Raw genomic sequence first — 18,662 nt, 5'->3', positions numbered from 1 at the left:
AAATTAAAAACGTGACTCTACCGCGCGGGTAGCTTCATCGCACGGCTAACGAGAAGATACGACCTGCTGGTAAACGTATATGTAGGTATAACAGTCTTATATGCTACAACACCTGAAGATGTACGTTCCTTATATACCGGGTGCTTGTTCCGAGAACATTGCCGAAGAACGAATCATATACAGCCATCCTTTTTTCTGCGTGTTCTCCTCTTAGGAGGCTGTTCCTGTTTAGGGCCATCAATTTTAAACAATTTATAATACTTTTTATTTGTGGATTGCTGCCTGTTGCTCAGAGAATTTACTCAGCTCGTTTCTTATCTATGAGATAACGAATAACCCTTTGACATTTTCCATTATTCTAATATTACTATCCTTTCAACGAAAGTAATCTCATAGTTTAATTTTCTTGTTTAAAGAAGAAATATAAATAACCACGTATCATACTCTGCGAGAAATTGTTTCAAATATCCTGGTTACTGGATAGCCAGATATGTAATACTAAAGTGTTCGATGCGATTCAGTGGAAATGGAAAAGATAAGAGGAAAACGTTGTACGTTCCTGATTCTGCTGTGTTCACTGGAATCTCGGCAAAGCTTTCCACCTCTTGCTTCAGTTTTATGCACTTTTATTGGTAGAGCTGTGTGACGAGTATATTGTAAATATGTGTTTAAAATTTTTTAACTTTAATATACATATTTATTTGCATGTTGTACTTTAAAATGTACAGTCGCGATAAGACTGCGGATTTTATGGCTTGTTTGACATTATTAAATATGTCGGTATCTAATTACTTGCTCAACACTTTGGTATTGTGTGAGGTATTATACCAATTTCATATCCATAAAAATTTAAAAATAATGTCTCGTAAGTATTTAGTAACAATGTAACACCTATTTAATGTAAGCTAAATGTAACAATATTGTACTTGCTATATAAACCACTTGGTTTAAAGCAATAACAAATAAATAAATAAATAAAATTTAAAATCATAGAGGGGATGGAAATATTCTAGGTCGGATGAAATGTTTAATTTTCGAGTTAAAATAGCTCAAAGGGTTAAGAGAAGAAACAAATTTGTCTTCAGCTCATATTGCGCTTGAATCTCTAAAAAAATATTTAACGTAGTAACACAACAGTCAAGAAAAATTTCAGTTTTTCGATATTTCAAGAAGGAATCGTCGCAGGGGCTCTTAAGAGTATCTTAAACGGAGAAATTGGGGTGGTCGAGATAGAGGCCATGCGGATGGAGGTGAAGAATGCTTCGCCGTCGCAGTCTGCTATCGAAAGGTTACGAACGGCGAGGATGGGGTCGCATGTATTTTATGTGCTGCCTTTATTTCGATACAACAGGGGTTCGATCCCCTTCTAAACCTAATTTGCGTTTCATCTCGCGAGTAAACTCTCTGCGAAGACGACGCCGATCCTCCTTTCCTCCTCCTCTTTCATGTGAGAGCCATTCCGTACCCTCGATTCTTTCGTCGATCTATCGCGAAATTCCTCGCGACTCTCCCAGTGTTTGTCGTATTCCGTCAGCAATTTATTTACACGCATAAAGATGAAATCTTCTCCTGAATCACGAGGCGATCTTCCGATACTCCTATTTTTCGAAATACGTCGAAACGAAACCCAAACGTCCATCATTTATAGAATGAATATTGTAAAGGAGACTGTGTTGTAATTCTTAACCAAGGCAAAATGAAAAACAATGAATATTTAATGGAAGAAGTTGTACGAAAATGTTTATTTTGCATAAAGGTCTAGTCTGTTTATAATCAAACTATAACTCAAATGTAGAAAAATAAATAATTCTACGTTATCTAAAATAGAAAATGGGTGAATGCTCACCTGAAGGGCAAAAAACAAAATGTAACGAAATATAGAAAATGTATACTTACAAATAATTTTCCTGGTCCACTCAGACTGTGGTCAATCCTGATGTCGACGGTGCGTCCGCAACGAACGTCGGCGAAAGAAAAACTCAAATCGCAGAAAGAAAGAAAGTAAGTAAGCCGCAAGTAAATATTCTAGTTTCGAAGGAGATGAATGAAGACACACAGAAAAGTCGATTTTCTGATAAACTAGCGTTTAATAGAATACGTCGAAGATAGTACACTTTAGTTGTTGTTGTTGTTGATGTTGTAGTTGTAGCTGTTGTTGTAATTGTCGGGACTGAGAAAATCAAACAGACTCTGCACGATTTCGGGGACGTAGTGGTAGACTAGAGAGGGGTATAAGGTGCGGTTAAGGGAGAAGAGGACAGAGGTGAACAAAACTGTGTCCAGGTTGTAGGGTTCCGATAACTGCCCGTTTACAATCGTGGGAGGCTAGGTAGAAATCCGGAAGATATCGCGAGGATACGTGACTTTCGACGGTCGCGGTAACGAAAGCCAGAGAATCGATTACGGTCGGCTAGAACTGTTCGATAGGTCAAATCCATAATAATGATATCATTGAAAAATAGCACCGGGTCATTGGTGGTACGGGCGCGTTACCTGTGTCGCGTGATAACGCGATATTGGCCCGCTAAGCGGTCGTGTTTCGCGTCTTTATGCAAATTGCCAGGTGAGCTAATATCGGAGAACTCGGAAATGGGACACTCCGCGAGCCGGAAATCCATGAAATAAAATCCCGGCATGTTCGTGCTCGACGATTCCCGTTTGGACGAGGTATAATATATGCGCGGATCGATGATCGAGTTTTCGGAAACGAGACAATCTCTCGGCTGGCCTCCCACGATTAATAGTGCAGCTTCGTTTTAGCCGAACATGATCTACTCCTCCAAAGCATAGTCTCCCTTATAGCGAAACACAGATTCGAGCGAGGACACTCTTCTGTCCATTCGTTCAACACCGAATGAGCGGCCAAGTAAATGATTCTTCGACGAATAAGTGATATGTTCGTTTTCTTACCGAAGAGAAGCTTTTATTTCTGTTCAAACATGTTTCTTTCCATTCGTCGTCGTTTCGTAAAAATTCCTTATCAAAGTGCGTGTCTCCGTTGGCTTATAAGTGTAGGAACGAAAACGGAACCAGAACGCGTTCTGCACAACGTTTAGAGTTCGGAGAGAGAGACATATCGAACAACACATCTACTCGGCGCGACGTTGTTACCAAGAGGAGCGCATTTCACCAGTCAGGGGAGAATAGTATTTGAAGCGGCAGTAGATTACCGAAACACCATGGAGAAAAATGAAGCGACGGCGGTGGGGATGGGATTAAAACGAGGTACTCGGATATTATCAGAGAAAGATATTCATTGTTTTCAGTTTTCTTTTTTTCTTCTTCTTTAGTGTTGCTTTTTTCGGCAAAGCCTTCTAGAGTAACGTGAACACGGTGTTATCCTAGGAGGCGTTGTCCTTGGACGACGCGTTAGGAACCAAAGGTTTTGCTCTTTTCTCGTCTTCGTTCGTTCGGTTTCTCACTTTTCCCTCGCATATCTCTTCTTCGGCTTTGTGACACGTCGCCCTCGATTCCTCTCCCGCCCCTTTCTCTCATTTCCCCGTAAACTCCGGCCCCACCCCCGCTATGAATTATCCTGCATTCCGAAATCGTGACGATTCCCTGGCACAAACGTGAGATTTAACGCTCGCTTCGGCGAACGGCCGTTTTACAACATCGAACATTCCGGCGCGAAACACACCGGAAATACTAGAGGCTCTCTGTGTGTGTGTGTTTTTTTTTTATCTAACGCTTTCGTTTCTCGTTTTATTTTTGTTTAAACTTCTTCTTCGTCTTCTTCTTCTTGTTTCCGTTCTCTCTCTTTTTATTCTCGTGAATCGCGGCTAGTGAAAAAACTCGTATGCCCTGCTTACTTCCTAGACAAAGAGGTTCATTTATCTTTTTTCCTTTTCTTCTTTTTTTTTTAAATAGTTTTGCTGATACTCGTACGAGCTGCCGCGGAACAACAATCCGTTCCGGAACCAATCCAGCTCGTAGGAGTAACTACGCCGAAAGAAATTCGCGCGCGAATTTCGGCTTGCGTGCTCGCACGTACACACATATCCCAGAGTCCATGTGTGTGTCCTGTTTACACGTTCGAGGAGAGGATTTATGTATATGGGAAAATATGTTGCATTTTCATTTTTTTTTTTCATCTCTCTTTAAGGGGAAGGAATCTAGGGAAACGGGGAATCTTTTTTTTATAGTTTTATAGACTAGATCTATATAATCGTATCGTATGTATATATATATATATATATATCCAATAATATATATATAATATCATTATATCCTTCTTCATCATTTTTATATTTAGTGGTATAATTACTCGCTTAGATATGAAACCTAATAGGAACATGATTGCACCGCACCCATTTGCCGCACGATGTTGGCGCCTTAGCCGCACACTCTTCCTCGCATTCTCTCTCTCTCTCTTAAATTCCTATTTTCTTTTTCATTTACTCTTTATAGGAATATCGCACGTAAATATGTGCATCACTGTATGCTCGCGTATATTTATATACGTATACAGGTACAGCCATCCTTGCATGGCACGTGTATCTTATGTACGTGTGTGTTCCGTGTATGCACGTGTGCTCTCGAGCTGTGGACGTGTAATGTAGCTGCGTGTGCGCGTGTGTGGGTCTGTTTTTCCTGTGTGTCCCGTGTGTACGTGTCGATACGTGAACGCGCAGTTCATTTTTTCCTCATCGTTTTCTTTTCTCTATTATAAAATCTAGATGCGCGCGCGAATAAGGGTGTCCATATTCGCGCGCGCATAACACATATGGCACCATAAATATATATTTGTACACAAGGGGGCGAGCGTAGGTGGCGGAGATGACAAAGAAAGAACGTCTGCGAATGCGTGTCTCTATCTCTCTCTGTCGGCTATTATCGTCCTCGTCTCGCGCGGATTTTTTTTGTACATTCTCTCCCGAAAAAATTAAGCGAAAAGTACGCGACACAACGGCGATCCACATCGTAAACACCGGGTCCCGCTGAAGCGAATGTGAACAGAAATGTCGGTGGACAGCGCGAATCAAGGGTGAAAGAAGGCAGAGACAAAATAAGATGTTTTGCAAGTTTCACGTCTTTCTTACGCATCTCTCGGTGAATACGAAGTGTCCGCGCACGACGGCGCGTGCTCGCGCGCCTTTTTCTTACGTTTTTCTTTTTTTCCCGTTCGGTTCAACTTTTTTTTTCTATTTAAATCCGGAGCCCGTCGGTAATCGTATCGTATCGTATCGTATCCGTATCGTTTCTCTCTCCCTTCTTATCTCATGTTTTATTTTGTTCGTTTCTTTGTGTGCTCGTTTTCTTTTTCTCTCGTCTCGACGTCTCCCCGCGCCTCGGCGTTTTACAAAAAAAGGGGCGGGCGCGAGGCGCGAAGCGCGAGGAGAAACGCATCGTGTCCGAGAAGAGTATAAGTATCCTACCACCGTTCGGCGACACGACGATTAAATTTGCGGGGGGTTAAATTGCTCTCGTAATTTTCGCGGGTTTCGGTGCACGGCGCCAACATCGTCGGGGTGTTTGAGCCGGCGTTTCGGACGCCCCGCGTCCCGACGCGGCGTCGCCTCGGCCACGGGGCCCCATAGTGAGTACATATAAGATATACACATGGCAATCTCTCACAAGAATTAGTCGCTATCATTATCAATTAGTATCCGTTATTAACTAATAGTCAATGAAAAGTCGCTCGAACAAATGTACAATCCAATCGACAATAATGTGAAACCGCAATAATAGTCGTAATAATTATATATAATGCTCACAATATAATAGTAATAAAACACCCGTCGTCGCGACAATAATAATAATAATCATGACAATAATAATAATGATGGCCGTAATAATAATCTATTGCAATAGCAACAGAATCCAACCAATCGTGTTTACTAATAAATACTAGTGGTTTAACATATATCGTAGAAACTCAACGAGATTAGAAAACTGAAAAACTCTTTCTCGCCGCCGATTCTCTTCCGTTCTGTCGTCTTCTCGCGTTTTGTTTGAGGTCTCGAGAAAATTAAGAATCGCCCTTTTTGTCAACCGGTAATTATTACTTGTATGCATAAAGATTCGATAATTTTTTGGAGATGAATATCTCTCCCGTGATTTCGAATCGCTCGGATTCCTCGATGCTTGGATAAATCAAGAGAATAAATGATGAGAAAAATTCGTCGCGCTGCGAGAAGAACAAGATGGCGAGTCGTTCTGTCCGGAACGAGCAGAGAAACGAGAAACGGCGGCGGAGGACACACTAGTCTCACAACATAATTAATATCTTTCTTTCACATTTTCCATTGCATCTGACTCTTAATCATTCCTTAAATTATTCGCGCACGCTTATCACTCATTCATTGTTGATTTTAGGAACAGCTAGTAGCGAGGTTCGGTTACTCTATCACGCAATCTCCCGTACTCAAAACTCAAAACGCCAAAACCAGATCCAGTTTTGCGTACACGCGCACGTACGTTACCGCGTTTTGAGAACTTACGCGCGTTTATGCGATATATCGATTCGAGAACGTTCTCGATCAAATTCAATGTATATGTCTAATGGTTTCGCGTGTTTTTCTTTTTTTTGTGTTTCACATCGTGTTCGTGTGTGTTCGTGTGTGACCGTGTGCATCTGTGTGATATATGTGTCCCGTGTGTTTTGTGTATGCGTTTCCGACGTACACAGTGCGTATGCGCGTGTGTTCGTGTGAGAAGTATCGCGTTCCACTTGCGCGTTCGTTGATTTCCCAATGATCATCGTGCAATCGCATGACGGCGAATCAATTAGAAAAATTAAACATTTGGCGTATACATAGACGTGTATATATCTGTGTACTCGTGTGTCCGTGTGTTCGTGTACGTGTGTACGAATATGTATACGATCGAAAGGAACATTGATATTACTCCTTTGTGCGCCAAAGTGTATACCGTTTCTTAAAAATGTATGTTTAAAAAGATCGCATCGTCTTTTGGAATACACACCTCGTGCTATGATTAGTGATACTGATTCTAGTAAAATCTGCATTAGTGCAATGATCAGTGCAAGACGGAGGACCTTAAATCAATTCGTTAAAACATTTTACGATTTATCATTTTTACGATAGTTTTATAAAAACATAGATAATGGATCGTTTAACTTTTTTTATTTTTGTTTTAGCATTAGGACTTACCGCAACGTACTTCTGGGGTAACTGTTAAAATATGTAGTATTTACACTCCCCAGTTCCACACTGTTCAGCAATCATTGCATCGCACGAGTTTCTCACGATCAAAAGATCAATCCATTGTTAACACCCTTGCCAATCGAAATAATGAAATCAAATGAAAGAATGTTTGTTCAAAGGCAGTGAGACGATCGCCCGTGAATAGAATAGACACAACAGTTCTGCCAACATTTGCACTAGTACAGAGTTCACTGCAGCTTTGTCTCGATCGCAATGGGAGCGTTCAAGATCGACGAAAACTGCGGAGACCTATGGCACCGCAGGACCACTACGATCTAACTCGAATTATCTACAAAGATTAATTAGTCCGCGACCACCGAATAGTAACAATTGTCATATTTTGCGAGGTATCAGTTTACAAAGGTATGCTCGATTCGATGCTCGGTATACGATGATCAAGAAAGAACTATTTGATGGTTTCATACGGAGCAAGACGATGAATCGCGAACTCTGATCGTGATTTACGCGGGTACGATTGTATTCTCTTGTAAACGTGCGTGTACTTATTATTCTGTCATATGAACTGTGTACGTGTGAGAGAGTACTCGTCGTTACTGTAATTTTTTCTCTTTCTTCGTCTCAGTTTTTTTTCGATCAACGCTGTAACGTTTTACATAGATAATTAATAAATACGTGACCACATATATGTAAATATAATGTCGTTAATCTATAATAAAAAATAATGATAATAATAATAATTCAAATATAATATTAATAAGTGCCGTTATCAACGTTACATTAGAAAAAGCATCTTTTACAGACAGGAACCTCGAGTTTTTTTGCTTAGTACCTTAGAAATAATTGTTGCATCGCGCTTCACACGCCCCGACGACCACTTATAACTTAATTTTTTTTTCTTTTTCCATCCGCTTCTCACCCATCCTCCACCCCCCGTACCCTCTCTCTTCCTGGATTTACTTTCTCAAACTGAATTCCTCTATTTGGGGTTGTCTCGTTCTCTTCTCTGTACGCCTTTGCTCTCTCTCTCTCTCTATGTATAGTATATCGTCGTCACGATTTGCTTTCATATATCGTATCGGTCAGACGGCGAGTTCCTTTTTTATTTGAAACACTCTCTTTCGTCGTTCGCACCCGCGACGACGACGACGACGACGACGACGACAACGACGACACTATAGTCATCGCTCGTTTTCCACGGTCTCGGAAACATCTCTCCTCCGACATTCTGATCTATCCCCCGTGATTGCCATCCGCCTTCCTTCCGTCGAGAACAGCGCGGATCGTCATCATCATTTTCAAACGCGAGAAACACGACGTACGTACGCGCGCATACGCGTCACCGTTCCGGATAATACCCGCGAGGATTCTAGAGCGTTACAACATTATATATGTGTATATATGAGACATATATTGTGCATATGTATACGCGCACACATACAATATATATCGCACACACATATATATTTATCTACTTAAATATATATATTTCATTTATTCATTTTATTCATTTATTTATATATATATACGTAAGTATATATATATTTTTTTTCCCGTACACACACAAGACATACACATACTCCATACATATACACGTATAAATGATATATAAGTGTATATATATATATATCCTGATGCACGTGTGTGTCAGTGTGCGTAGTCCTACCGATGTCCTTCGTTCCCCTTAACACCTATAGTTTAGCTGTAATTAACCGTAACTTATAATCTAATAGTGAATTCATCGTCGTTCCCGAGCAGATCTTTACAAAACCCTTCCTTCTTATTCGTCGATCGAGAGCCGCGTCTCTCTCTCTTTCTCTCTCTTTCTGTTTCTCTCTCTCTCTCTCTCTCTCTCTCTCTCTTGATCGCCTCACGATCCCCAGCGTTGATCGAGACGTCTCGATCATGTGCTTACCTTTGTCGTTCTCTAATGCCGCCATCCGCACCCGTTCACGTATTTTTTTCTTCACCGGTAAAACAGTCCGTGTGTGCTCCGATCCATCGATCGGCCCAAGGCGCGAGACGATCGGTATTGTGGGGGCAGAAAGAGAAAAGACGAACACGAGCGACAAGAGAATCCGTTCGCGATCTCAACCGGATTGCCAAAAATTCGTTTCTCTCTCTCTCTCTCTCTTAGCAGTGCGAGCCCCGATCGCGTTGTCTTCGTTAGATATACTCGACCGATCAATAATCGATCGGTTACTAGCACGATTATTACAGCTAATTGATAGCTATAACTATGATTCTTTATTACTATCATTATTATTACTATGTTTATTATTATCATTAATATTATTATTAATCATTTTTTTTGTTTAGTGTTATTAAATATAATTTATTAAATATAGGAACCATGTTGCTGGGTCTTGCTTGTTTCGTGAAACACGCGGGGGGGCGCGTGGGGACATCTCGCCGCCGCCTTTCGCGTTTTCATCGATCCGTTTTGTTTCTCGTGTTTCTATCGATTATGTTTTCGAACGCTGTTCCGAGAGAGTGTCGTGTCGTTCTCGGCCAGAAAAGAATTAAAGAGGAGAGAGAGAGAGAGAGAGTGAGAGAGAGAGAGAGACAGAGGGAGTAACATTTAAAATTCGCTAAGTCGATAGCGAAACGTCATACTTAAAACCCCACCCAGCTACGGGGGTACCGTGTCCTCTGTGTGTATGTATGTCCATGTTCTCTGTGTGTATGTAAATTCGAATAATGTTTACGCACGTACATGCATAATGTGCCCAGTGTGTTCGCGAGTGTATACGAGCCCGCGTGTCTATGTTCTCGTATGTCTGTGTACCTGTCGAATGAACACGCGCGACTCTGTTATGTGTGCAATGTCGTGCATGCGGACGATCGGTCGAAGTTCTCTCTTCTGCCGCCGATTTTCACGGGTTACTAGATCATTATAACCGGGCATCGTCCGTCGTCGCTCTTCAACATCATCCTTCCGTCATTTCGAGTGAAAAGGAACGCGGTGGCGTTGCTCTTTTCATTTCTCCCATCATCGTTTACCATCAGTTTGTTTAGCAAAGGCGTTCTCCGTGGTCATCGTCGTCAACGATACTATTCTCCTCTCGCATTCTTCCCGGCATTGTTCTCTTTTTTGTTTGTTTGTTTGTTTGTTTCTCAGCGTAAACCACACATACACACGCACGTAAAAAAAGAAAGAGAGAGACAGAGAGATAGAGAGTGAAGATTTAGATGAATATGTATGTACGTATTCGTAATAATCGCGGCACTTGACTTTTTTTATTTTTTCTTTGCGAATGCAGTGCCTTCTACCCTACCTCCGCCCGCGCCTTAACGTCTGCTCTTTCTTAGTAACTCTTTTTTGCATTAAACTTTTATTATTACTTTACATAGGAACGTTTAAGTCAGCCCACCCCGACGCGTCATAACCTGGCGTCGCCGTCAAGGGATCCGTCTACTCTCCCCCGTCGTAATTTCGCCCGTCTCTCGTACGCGTTTCGAACTCTCTCCCATTTCAATTTCTCGCGTTCATCTCACTCTCGAGTCTTTCCTTCCACCGCAAGCGAGTGGAACTGCGTTACTTTCACGGATACATTTTATATTTATTATATCTTATAAGCATCTCTCGGTTCTTTCGATCGACGATCCGCCCAAAGAAAGCTCTCCCGGTCCGTGCATACCCATCTTAATCGTAACCGTTTTCTCGTTTTTATTTTCTCTCTCGAAAAAATCTCTTCATTCTCTCAATCGAAGGAACTTTGGTGTACGCGCTGCTTGGTGGCACGCTATTACAGTCGTCACAATAAAAAATAATCAAAATACAACCGTGGTGGTGCGCGACAGTGGCAGTGCGCAACGGAAATTAAAAGACCCGGAAACAAGAGGGGGTTCGCCGTGCGGTTCTCTCTCTCTTCGAGCAATTTCCTCCTTTTTTTTTCTTTTCGTTTGGTCCACCGTCCACGCACGAGTACCTGGAGTCAGAGATTCCCTGGTGCCCGGAGCGGAAGAAAAAGCCTCTCGCCGACAATTCTCATGCCTAGGATTGAACCCTCTCCCCGTTTATCTAGTCAGTTAGGAACGTTGTTTTCGTTATCGAGTAATAAATCCCTCACAGAGCACCCATCGAACACTTTTTCGGTCCATCTTTTTAATTCTCCTCCAACACACGTTCTCCGCCCGATACCCTCCCGTCTCGGTCGCGAGAATCGTTCGCGTATCCGTATCGAGATTCGCACATCTCTTCGAGGACCTATCACACACACATACACATATCCCATATCCTCCACGGAAAAGCATCGCACCCCTCACCTCCGCGTGTTCTCGCGTGTTTTGTTCACCTTTGTTGAGCGCGCACTTTTAACGCGCTCCGGCTAGAGCAGCCACCTCCTGCACCAGTTTCTGTCTCTTCACGTCGGGAGCGTTGTTGTTGTCCGGGTTCGCTCTATCGTTACCCTGAGATTGGCCGGTCGTGCTCTCGGCGGCCGCGCGAGCAGCCAGCAAGGTGATTTGATTGACAACGTCCTCCATTTCGTCCGTGAGCGGATGTACCTCTTCGCCGCATTGCGCGCCAGAGTCTGCGCCGATGTTGCCGAACTGTTGTTGCTGTTGTTGATGTTGATGCTGCTGTTGTTGTTGTCGTTCCTGGTTGGCCTCCAACCGAGCCCGATGCTGCAACGTTTCAGAGTGACGACGCCATTCGCTGACGCTCGTATAGGTCCTGGTGGGAGTGTTCCCATCGCACAAGGAACAGCTGTAGCGCGATTGTACCAGACGCAACGCACCGCGACGCTGCTGGTTGCCTAGATAACAGGAACGCTGGTGCGTCAGCAACGTCGACTCTTGCGGATAAGCTCGGCCGCATCGACGACACACCAGACACAATTCGGTCTCCACCTCGCGACAGTGTTGCGGAGGATCGTTCTCGTCGGAACCGCACGGAGGTGTCGGCAATCGAACCGTTTCCAGGCCAGGATGGTTCGGGTCCTGCTGCAGAAACGCCTGCATCAACGACCGAGGCACCTGGACCTGCGTGCCACCCTCCACGTGCAACGACATCAGACCATTACCGTGCATCACGCTGCTTAAACCTGGAGCCGCTACTGAAACCAAACGAAAGGATCGATGTTGTTAGCGATATCGACTTTGCGCGAACTGGTTCTGTTAACTTATTTTCGAACTACAGTACTGCTCGGTTAGGTGAGACTTTCGAATCGCACCCACAAGCTTTCCGCACCTGTCACGCTAGGCTGGACCTTATTTACTAATAGATAGACTGCGGATTTCATGCATTTATGACAAAATATGAGTAGGTGTGATCTAAAACAGCGAAAACATTAGACGAATTTAATGCCATTGTTATATTAGTTTCAATCTGTTAAACATTTTAATTTTAAAGCTTGTAAAGTTTTTATTTTGCGTAAAGATCCGCAGTCTACTATGTAATAGATTATTTTTTTAGCCAGCGTCAGAATCCTAAGGGGTGTCCCGACAAAAATTCGAAGGTCGAGAGAAATAAGGTCCACCCTACTGTCACACGTTATTAATTCTACGAAGAGACCTGCCGAGTAGTGTTAGGGTAAAGTGCGCGAATATGGTATAGTCGTCTATTATGGCACTACCTTATATCTTGTAAAGGAGAAGTCGCATTCTAGTGAGAAAATCCTCAAATAATAGTTTACCATGTTTACTCAACAGTGTGCAGTGCAATCGCACCATATCTACAGATTTTAGCATTGATCCTCCGCCAGTTGTGTCTCCACGTGTTGAATATTTTTGTGGTTAGATTTTCGATTGTATCTTTTTCGAGGAAGGTAAGTGATTTTGAAATGTTTGTACATATCTGTAGTTTCAGTTTATTTATGTTAATGTTTGCCAACTGTTGGTTTGGGCTAAAATTCATTTTTTCTTTGTCAGTAGCTAGAATTATCAGTTCACGTGGAGTTCCGAATATGGCACTAGGTATCATATTACGGACTCAAGGTGTACCATATTGAGAACCCCTTTCGCTGGAACCTGCAAATGACACACCACAAAAAAAATATTTTTCTCAAGCTGTATTAATTTTTAAACAAACTTGACCCCAGAATCTTATAGGGAAGAAATGCATCTACAACTGGTAATTTTTGGACGGAAAAGAGCATTCTAAAATAATCAACAAAAAGTGGTTCATATTTGGCCACTTTACCCTACATGTCAAGGAAGGAGTAATGCAAATAAAAATCGCTAATCGCAGCTCGCCTCTGGTCTCTCTGGAATTAAGATCACCAGAACAATCGGAGAAAAGTAAAATGCGTCCTGAATTGATTTCCGTCAATGTTGTCATAATAACATTACCGATGTAATCGTCGGAGAATTTATATGGGGCTCATTCTTGCCTCGGCGAGACAGGTAAATTGGTCGCTATCAACCTGGCCGCGGGGCAACGCGCATTAAGGGAACAACCGAGTACAAGCGACGCGAGAGAAGAATTCAATATCATTTTGCATCGGCAGCCGAACAGATTGGGGTACCGTCGGAGGTTAATTTTAATTCGATTATATTGTTCCGTTCGCACGCCAAGGAATATATAGCACACGGTATTATAACCGATTCCAGGGAACAGCGAGTTTTCGGGGAATAGTTCGAGAGAGGTTCGATTAAATGCTTGTTAACGGTACGGCTCGGTGTTCGATGTCAATTAAGCAGGTTGACAGGTTTACGCAGTGACGCGCATGGGTACAGCGTATATCGTGTATCAGACGAGGAGTCGTTACGAGGCAGGAAGTGTTAATGATACCCGTGTTCATTCGCTGGACACTCGTCTGTAATTATCGAGCTTCGTAGGTCGTGATCATGCAGGATCGAGAGCGGCGTAGAGCTGTATGAAATATTATTATCGTTGTTTCCTTTCCCGAACCTCTCTGTAACAGTACCAACAATTAAATTGATAATTGTCAACGGTTTTGATGGTACAGAAACGTCGAACAATTCTTTTTTTCTGGAAAGTTCGATCACAATGAGAACCCCTGACACTCGCGTAACGCTCTGTTTGACTAACGCTTCTTTCTGGTACCTCGTGGCTGTCTGGATTATGGTTTGCCACGATCATAAGAGCAAATAATCCGTGTTTTTATGTCTTGGGATGGACGGAATCGTTCTTTTTTTTCTTCGTCCTCATGCAGAACGAAGGTAAAGCGACGTAATAAGGAAAGGAGAAAAATGTTGCCGTATGAATGGAGGGATCCGCCGACCAGCGTTGGTTACACTATAGCTCCGCTAGCTCTTCTGATCTTTTATAGGTCGTTGCGTTTCGCGAAGAATGTAGTAAATTCATTATAAGGTCCCGGACTATTTCAACCGTGACGCGCGAAACCGATTGTTAGTTGCTATAATCGGGTGAGTTATAATCTATATACGGCTAGCATAAGTGGCGCGAAATCCGAACCGAGCGACGCATCCCATAAAATAACTGAAATTCTACACTAGATTCGAAAGATATTGTTGCGTCGTCGTTAGTTCACCGTAAAACCTTCCTTATGCTCTTGCAAAACATCTAAGCAAAAATGATTTTCTTTATTATGACACTCTTTGGTATGTTTTATTTTGAATTGTTATTTTTTAGACGGCTCACATGGTTTAAATGAAAAACGTATTCTTTGCTGAACTATCTGTGGCTGTCAGGAAGAACGCCGCGTGTCACATAATTTCACTTTCGATATATATCGACGTTTAAAGTTTTAAAGACATCGGTGAAATTGCATTATTTGAATACGTAAATCCTATGAACTCAAATTTTTTGAAATTGTACACATGCGGCGTTTTTCCTTGCAACCGCAGATATATGTACTTCGCAGTTGAATATTTCTACAATGATTATGTGAAAAAATGTTTACTTCTCTCATCGTCAGTTCATTCATCTCATAGATCACAAAAGTTCGATTTGTTCGATGTATCGTCACGAAAATAATTTTTCAAGTCAGAATCAAGTGATGTATCGACGTAACTTTTAATGTATCAGTATTCGTTCGTCATGTATCAACTCTGTGTGTGTGGGTGTAGCAGTGAACGAGTTAAAGAAAGAGCAAAACTTCACACGAAACGGGCGCGCGTGTAGTTTGGCGTCTAGCCGGTCCGAAAGGAAGTAAGGATCACTTGACGTTAGGATTGTCTTGTTAATAGGGTTCTTCTGCGAGCAAGGTCACCGTTGGACCCCCGATGCAACCCCGAATCAAATAATATAATAAGGAAGACCGTTAAGTAATGCGCAGTATCGCAGCTGCCCGATCCGTGTGACACCCTTGAAACAATCGGCCCGACCGAAGAGAGGGTTATTACTCTTAATGAGCACTGGTTATTTCTTTGAGTGGCTTTGATTTGCCCTCCCTTCTGCCCAATCTCTCCTACTGTTCCACGCCTCTACGTACACGATCAACATCACGGTTATGGGCATTGTGTACGCGCGTATCGGCGCGCACGTGTGTTCAATTTATGCACGTAAAACACACGGAGCGGCACGCACTTGCACATCCAAGGAAGCACTTTTACACGGGCATCGCTCTTGCCTCGTCTTCTTAGAGGGCAGAGGAGCTCATTTGCGTACGGATTGAGATAGTAGTGCTTCGGTACCACCTCGATGTGTGTTTTTGTTTAAATGTGTGACTACGTACGAGATTCTGATTGCCGGCCGCTCCCAAGTCCCAGCGGTTCTCATTACCATTCCGACACGCCATCGTATACTAATTCATCGATTTCTTTAACGTCACTGACATCGTATAAAACTGTCGAAAATTTCATGTGTCGTTCCACTCCCGGAATATAAACATTAATTAAGTCCTGTGAAGTCTCGCGTAGAAAACGACAGTCAATTTTGACTGTTACATCGAACACGAAGATGAGACCCGGTGGTCTCAATTAATATTTTACAGAATTGCCTTTCAAGGTGTGCATGGTTTACTTAACAAGTTAGAAGTCAACCAGATCACACAGCTCTCCGCAGTTCAGGGTTGAGAAGCACTGGGCCTAAGATAGCCGCGACACATGCTGGAAATTTGTTCGGCGGGAATTTACGAGCGAGTTTCCGTGTCAGACGCAATACCGTGGGCTCCGCTGGTAAGTAGGTATATGTCTGTATATCCTGACAGCTATAAACTCGCATTCGAAGGGCGTCGAACAAAATAATCGGGAATGTCGTTAGCGCCTTCAGGAATTTTAATGGATGTCCTGGAAGGGCGTAACGACACGGCGAACTTTGTCAAATTGATTCTGCTTCGCTAAATCGAGCCAGCGGCATCTAATCGAATCGCGGACGGCGATCACGTTGAATTTCAGATGGAATTCTGAACGACGCGACGCTTGATGACGATATTTTATGAATCAATATTAGAATTTGTAGTGCGCCGAGAGCTCTCCAGCAATTATACGAAGCATTCCGCGGGATAAAAACGGTCATCCGAACGATCTTCAATTAGAGGAATGAACTAGGAATTACTTTTGCATATTTTCTATTGGACACGTGTCCATTCTTGACGAGCCAAAATGACTTGCTCCTGATTTCTTCTTTTAGAAATATTAAAATTATAAATATGTTTCTCTGAGGAATGTTTTTAATGAATTTCTCTATTGAAGTGCATATTTAAGCAAAACTGGTACGATATCGAAATAAATGCAATTACGTCATCATTATATGGCAATGTATGCCAATTCCGATAGTTCTATGGCACGTTGGAATTATTATATTGGGTTGTAACATAACTGCAAATATAAATATGTTCTAATATTAATTATTTTGTTAATTTTTGTATATGTTCATGTTGCCTAAAAATTAGCACAATCTGGGACAATATTTTTAAAAAGTTCTGCTCAAATAAATATCGATTTATATTCGACGGATTGTAAAATGGTGGCATTGGATGTAGAGAGATCGGTGTGGTCGATTTTCGTGTAATCCCGTCGAGGATGGCGAGATCTCGAGGCGGTCGATCGGCGAGAAATCAATGCCACGGTCAGGATCGATGCATCCGCGCATCTCTAACTATGGTACGCGAAGTATGCAACAACTGTGCATTCCGTGTGCAGCTCGCTAGGCGCTTTCTCACGTGGTGACCATCGCGCGCACACCGACGTAGGAAAACACGTTGTGAACGTGGGCGTGCATTCCTGGCTTCGTATTATCTTCTCTTCACTCTCTTCCATTTTCCCTCCTTCTTTCTCTATCCAAACGGGGCCCCTGTTTCCGTCCCTGTTCCCGTTCCACCTCTCTTTCCACGTTGATCCTACGTGGAGGAACCCTTTCCACCTCCTTTTTATACCGCATCCCGAGGCCCGTTATCGTGGATACCACGGTCCAGAACGGCTGTTTCACACCTCCGCTCCCGCGAGAATTAGGAAATAAATTAGCGACCGGGCTAATTTCGTTATCTCGGCCGACGCGGGACCCTCCCGCTTGAGACGTCAAGGGACCGATGTCCAAGTCTTCGAACTGCTGCCCGGACACGGTTTCAACCGTGTCCCACCACCAGGATCAATGGCTCTTTGCTCGTTCCTCCGGGCTGCTTATCTCTTTTCTTTCGCGCTCTCCTCTTCCTTCGCCGTGCGTATCTCTGGATCAGCGAATGGCACTTCGTTAGAAACGGTTCGGTCATGATTGGGGATGGCAATAGTCGGCCTCGTCGAGTGGTATCTTATAAGAAAAAAATCGGCCGTTCGCGTCCACGATCGCCCCGTGCGAACGTAAATGCGATTTTTCAGCCGCCGCGGAAGTTTCAATAAAACCTGGCTTTCTGCGACGCGATCAATTGCAAATGATCCGGTGCAATCGCATTCCGTGATCATATTATGCACATAGTTTAATTTCTCCAGCCCCTCGGTATTTATTTATTTATTTATTGATACCGTTAACTATGTTTCGTTTGTTACAATTAATGAAGTATATCGTTACATAAACGAAATTAATATGAACGGTAGACGCTGAATCCCAATCTGTTCACCAAACCTGACAGGAAATGATCAAGCAATAATTTTTCACTCAAAGATTTTAAATATTCACTGCGTTTTAAGAGATTAAACTAACTAAAATTAAAGAATTTTGAAAAATTCAAGAACTAAGCGTACACGTACCGCAAGAAACCCTTTTAAAAATATTTCTCCAGGGTTAGATTCGCAACATAAAACAGAAACTTTGTCCTAGTTTTAGATATTTATCTACGAAAGTGTTCCCTTTCGAAATGTTACTTCAAGTCGCATCAAGCTAACATGAATTTTTTATCGCGAAGTTTATAGGCAGCGACAAATATGTAACTTCAAAATGAAAATATTTGATCTAATTCCGAACATCCGAGACGAATAAATAATTAATAATGAAGAAAGTAAAATTGTTACGAAGTACAATAATTTGATTAACGAAGTATCGAGACGATGGGCGGCCCGCGATAATCTGAATAAATAAAGTTCGTTTTTATTGAAAGAGGGAATACCTGGTTCAGGAGGCTAGGAATAAATTCGGAAATACTTATTTATGCTACTAAATGGACGACATTCATATTCGAGGTCCCAATTTTGGGTTGGACCATTCCGAGTCACCTGCCCACCCATTTGACG

The 18,662-nt window shown here is 42.5% G+C and overlaps 1 protein-coding gene across 4 annotated transcripts in view; it reads right to left on the bottom strand.

The window, feature by feature from the left end:
* Window positions 1-6,208: 6,208 nt before the first annotated feature.
* Zfh2 (Zn finger homeodomain 2) overlaps window positions 6,209-18,662 on the bottom strand; it is a 168,989-nt gene continuing 156,535 nt past the window's right edge. Inside the window, exon 6 of one of the 4 annotated variants that reach the window (XM_076435572.1) lies at window positions 6,209-12,187. In XM_076435572.1, the coding sequence (XP_076291687.1) occupies window positions 11,445-12,187 (743 nt within the window). In that variant the 3' untranslated portion in view covers window positions 6,209-11,444. The remainder of the gene's footprint in view (window positions 12,188-18,662) is intronic. The other 3 variants (XM_076435573.1, XM_076435574.1, XM_076435575.1) reach the window with 3 other exon arrangements.

The sequence above is a fragment of the Lasioglossum baleicum genome, chromosome 12, assembly GCF_051020765.1.
Source record: "Lasioglossum baleicum chromosome 12, iyLasBale1, whole genome shotgun sequence".
NCBI classification, from domain to species: domain Eukaryota; kingdom Metazoa; phylum Arthropoda; class Insecta; order Hymenoptera; family Halictidae; genus Lasioglossum; species Lasioglossum baleicum.
The sequence above is the reverse complement of the archived record's forward strand: the minus strand, read 5'-3'. Positions and strand labels throughout refer to the sequence as shown.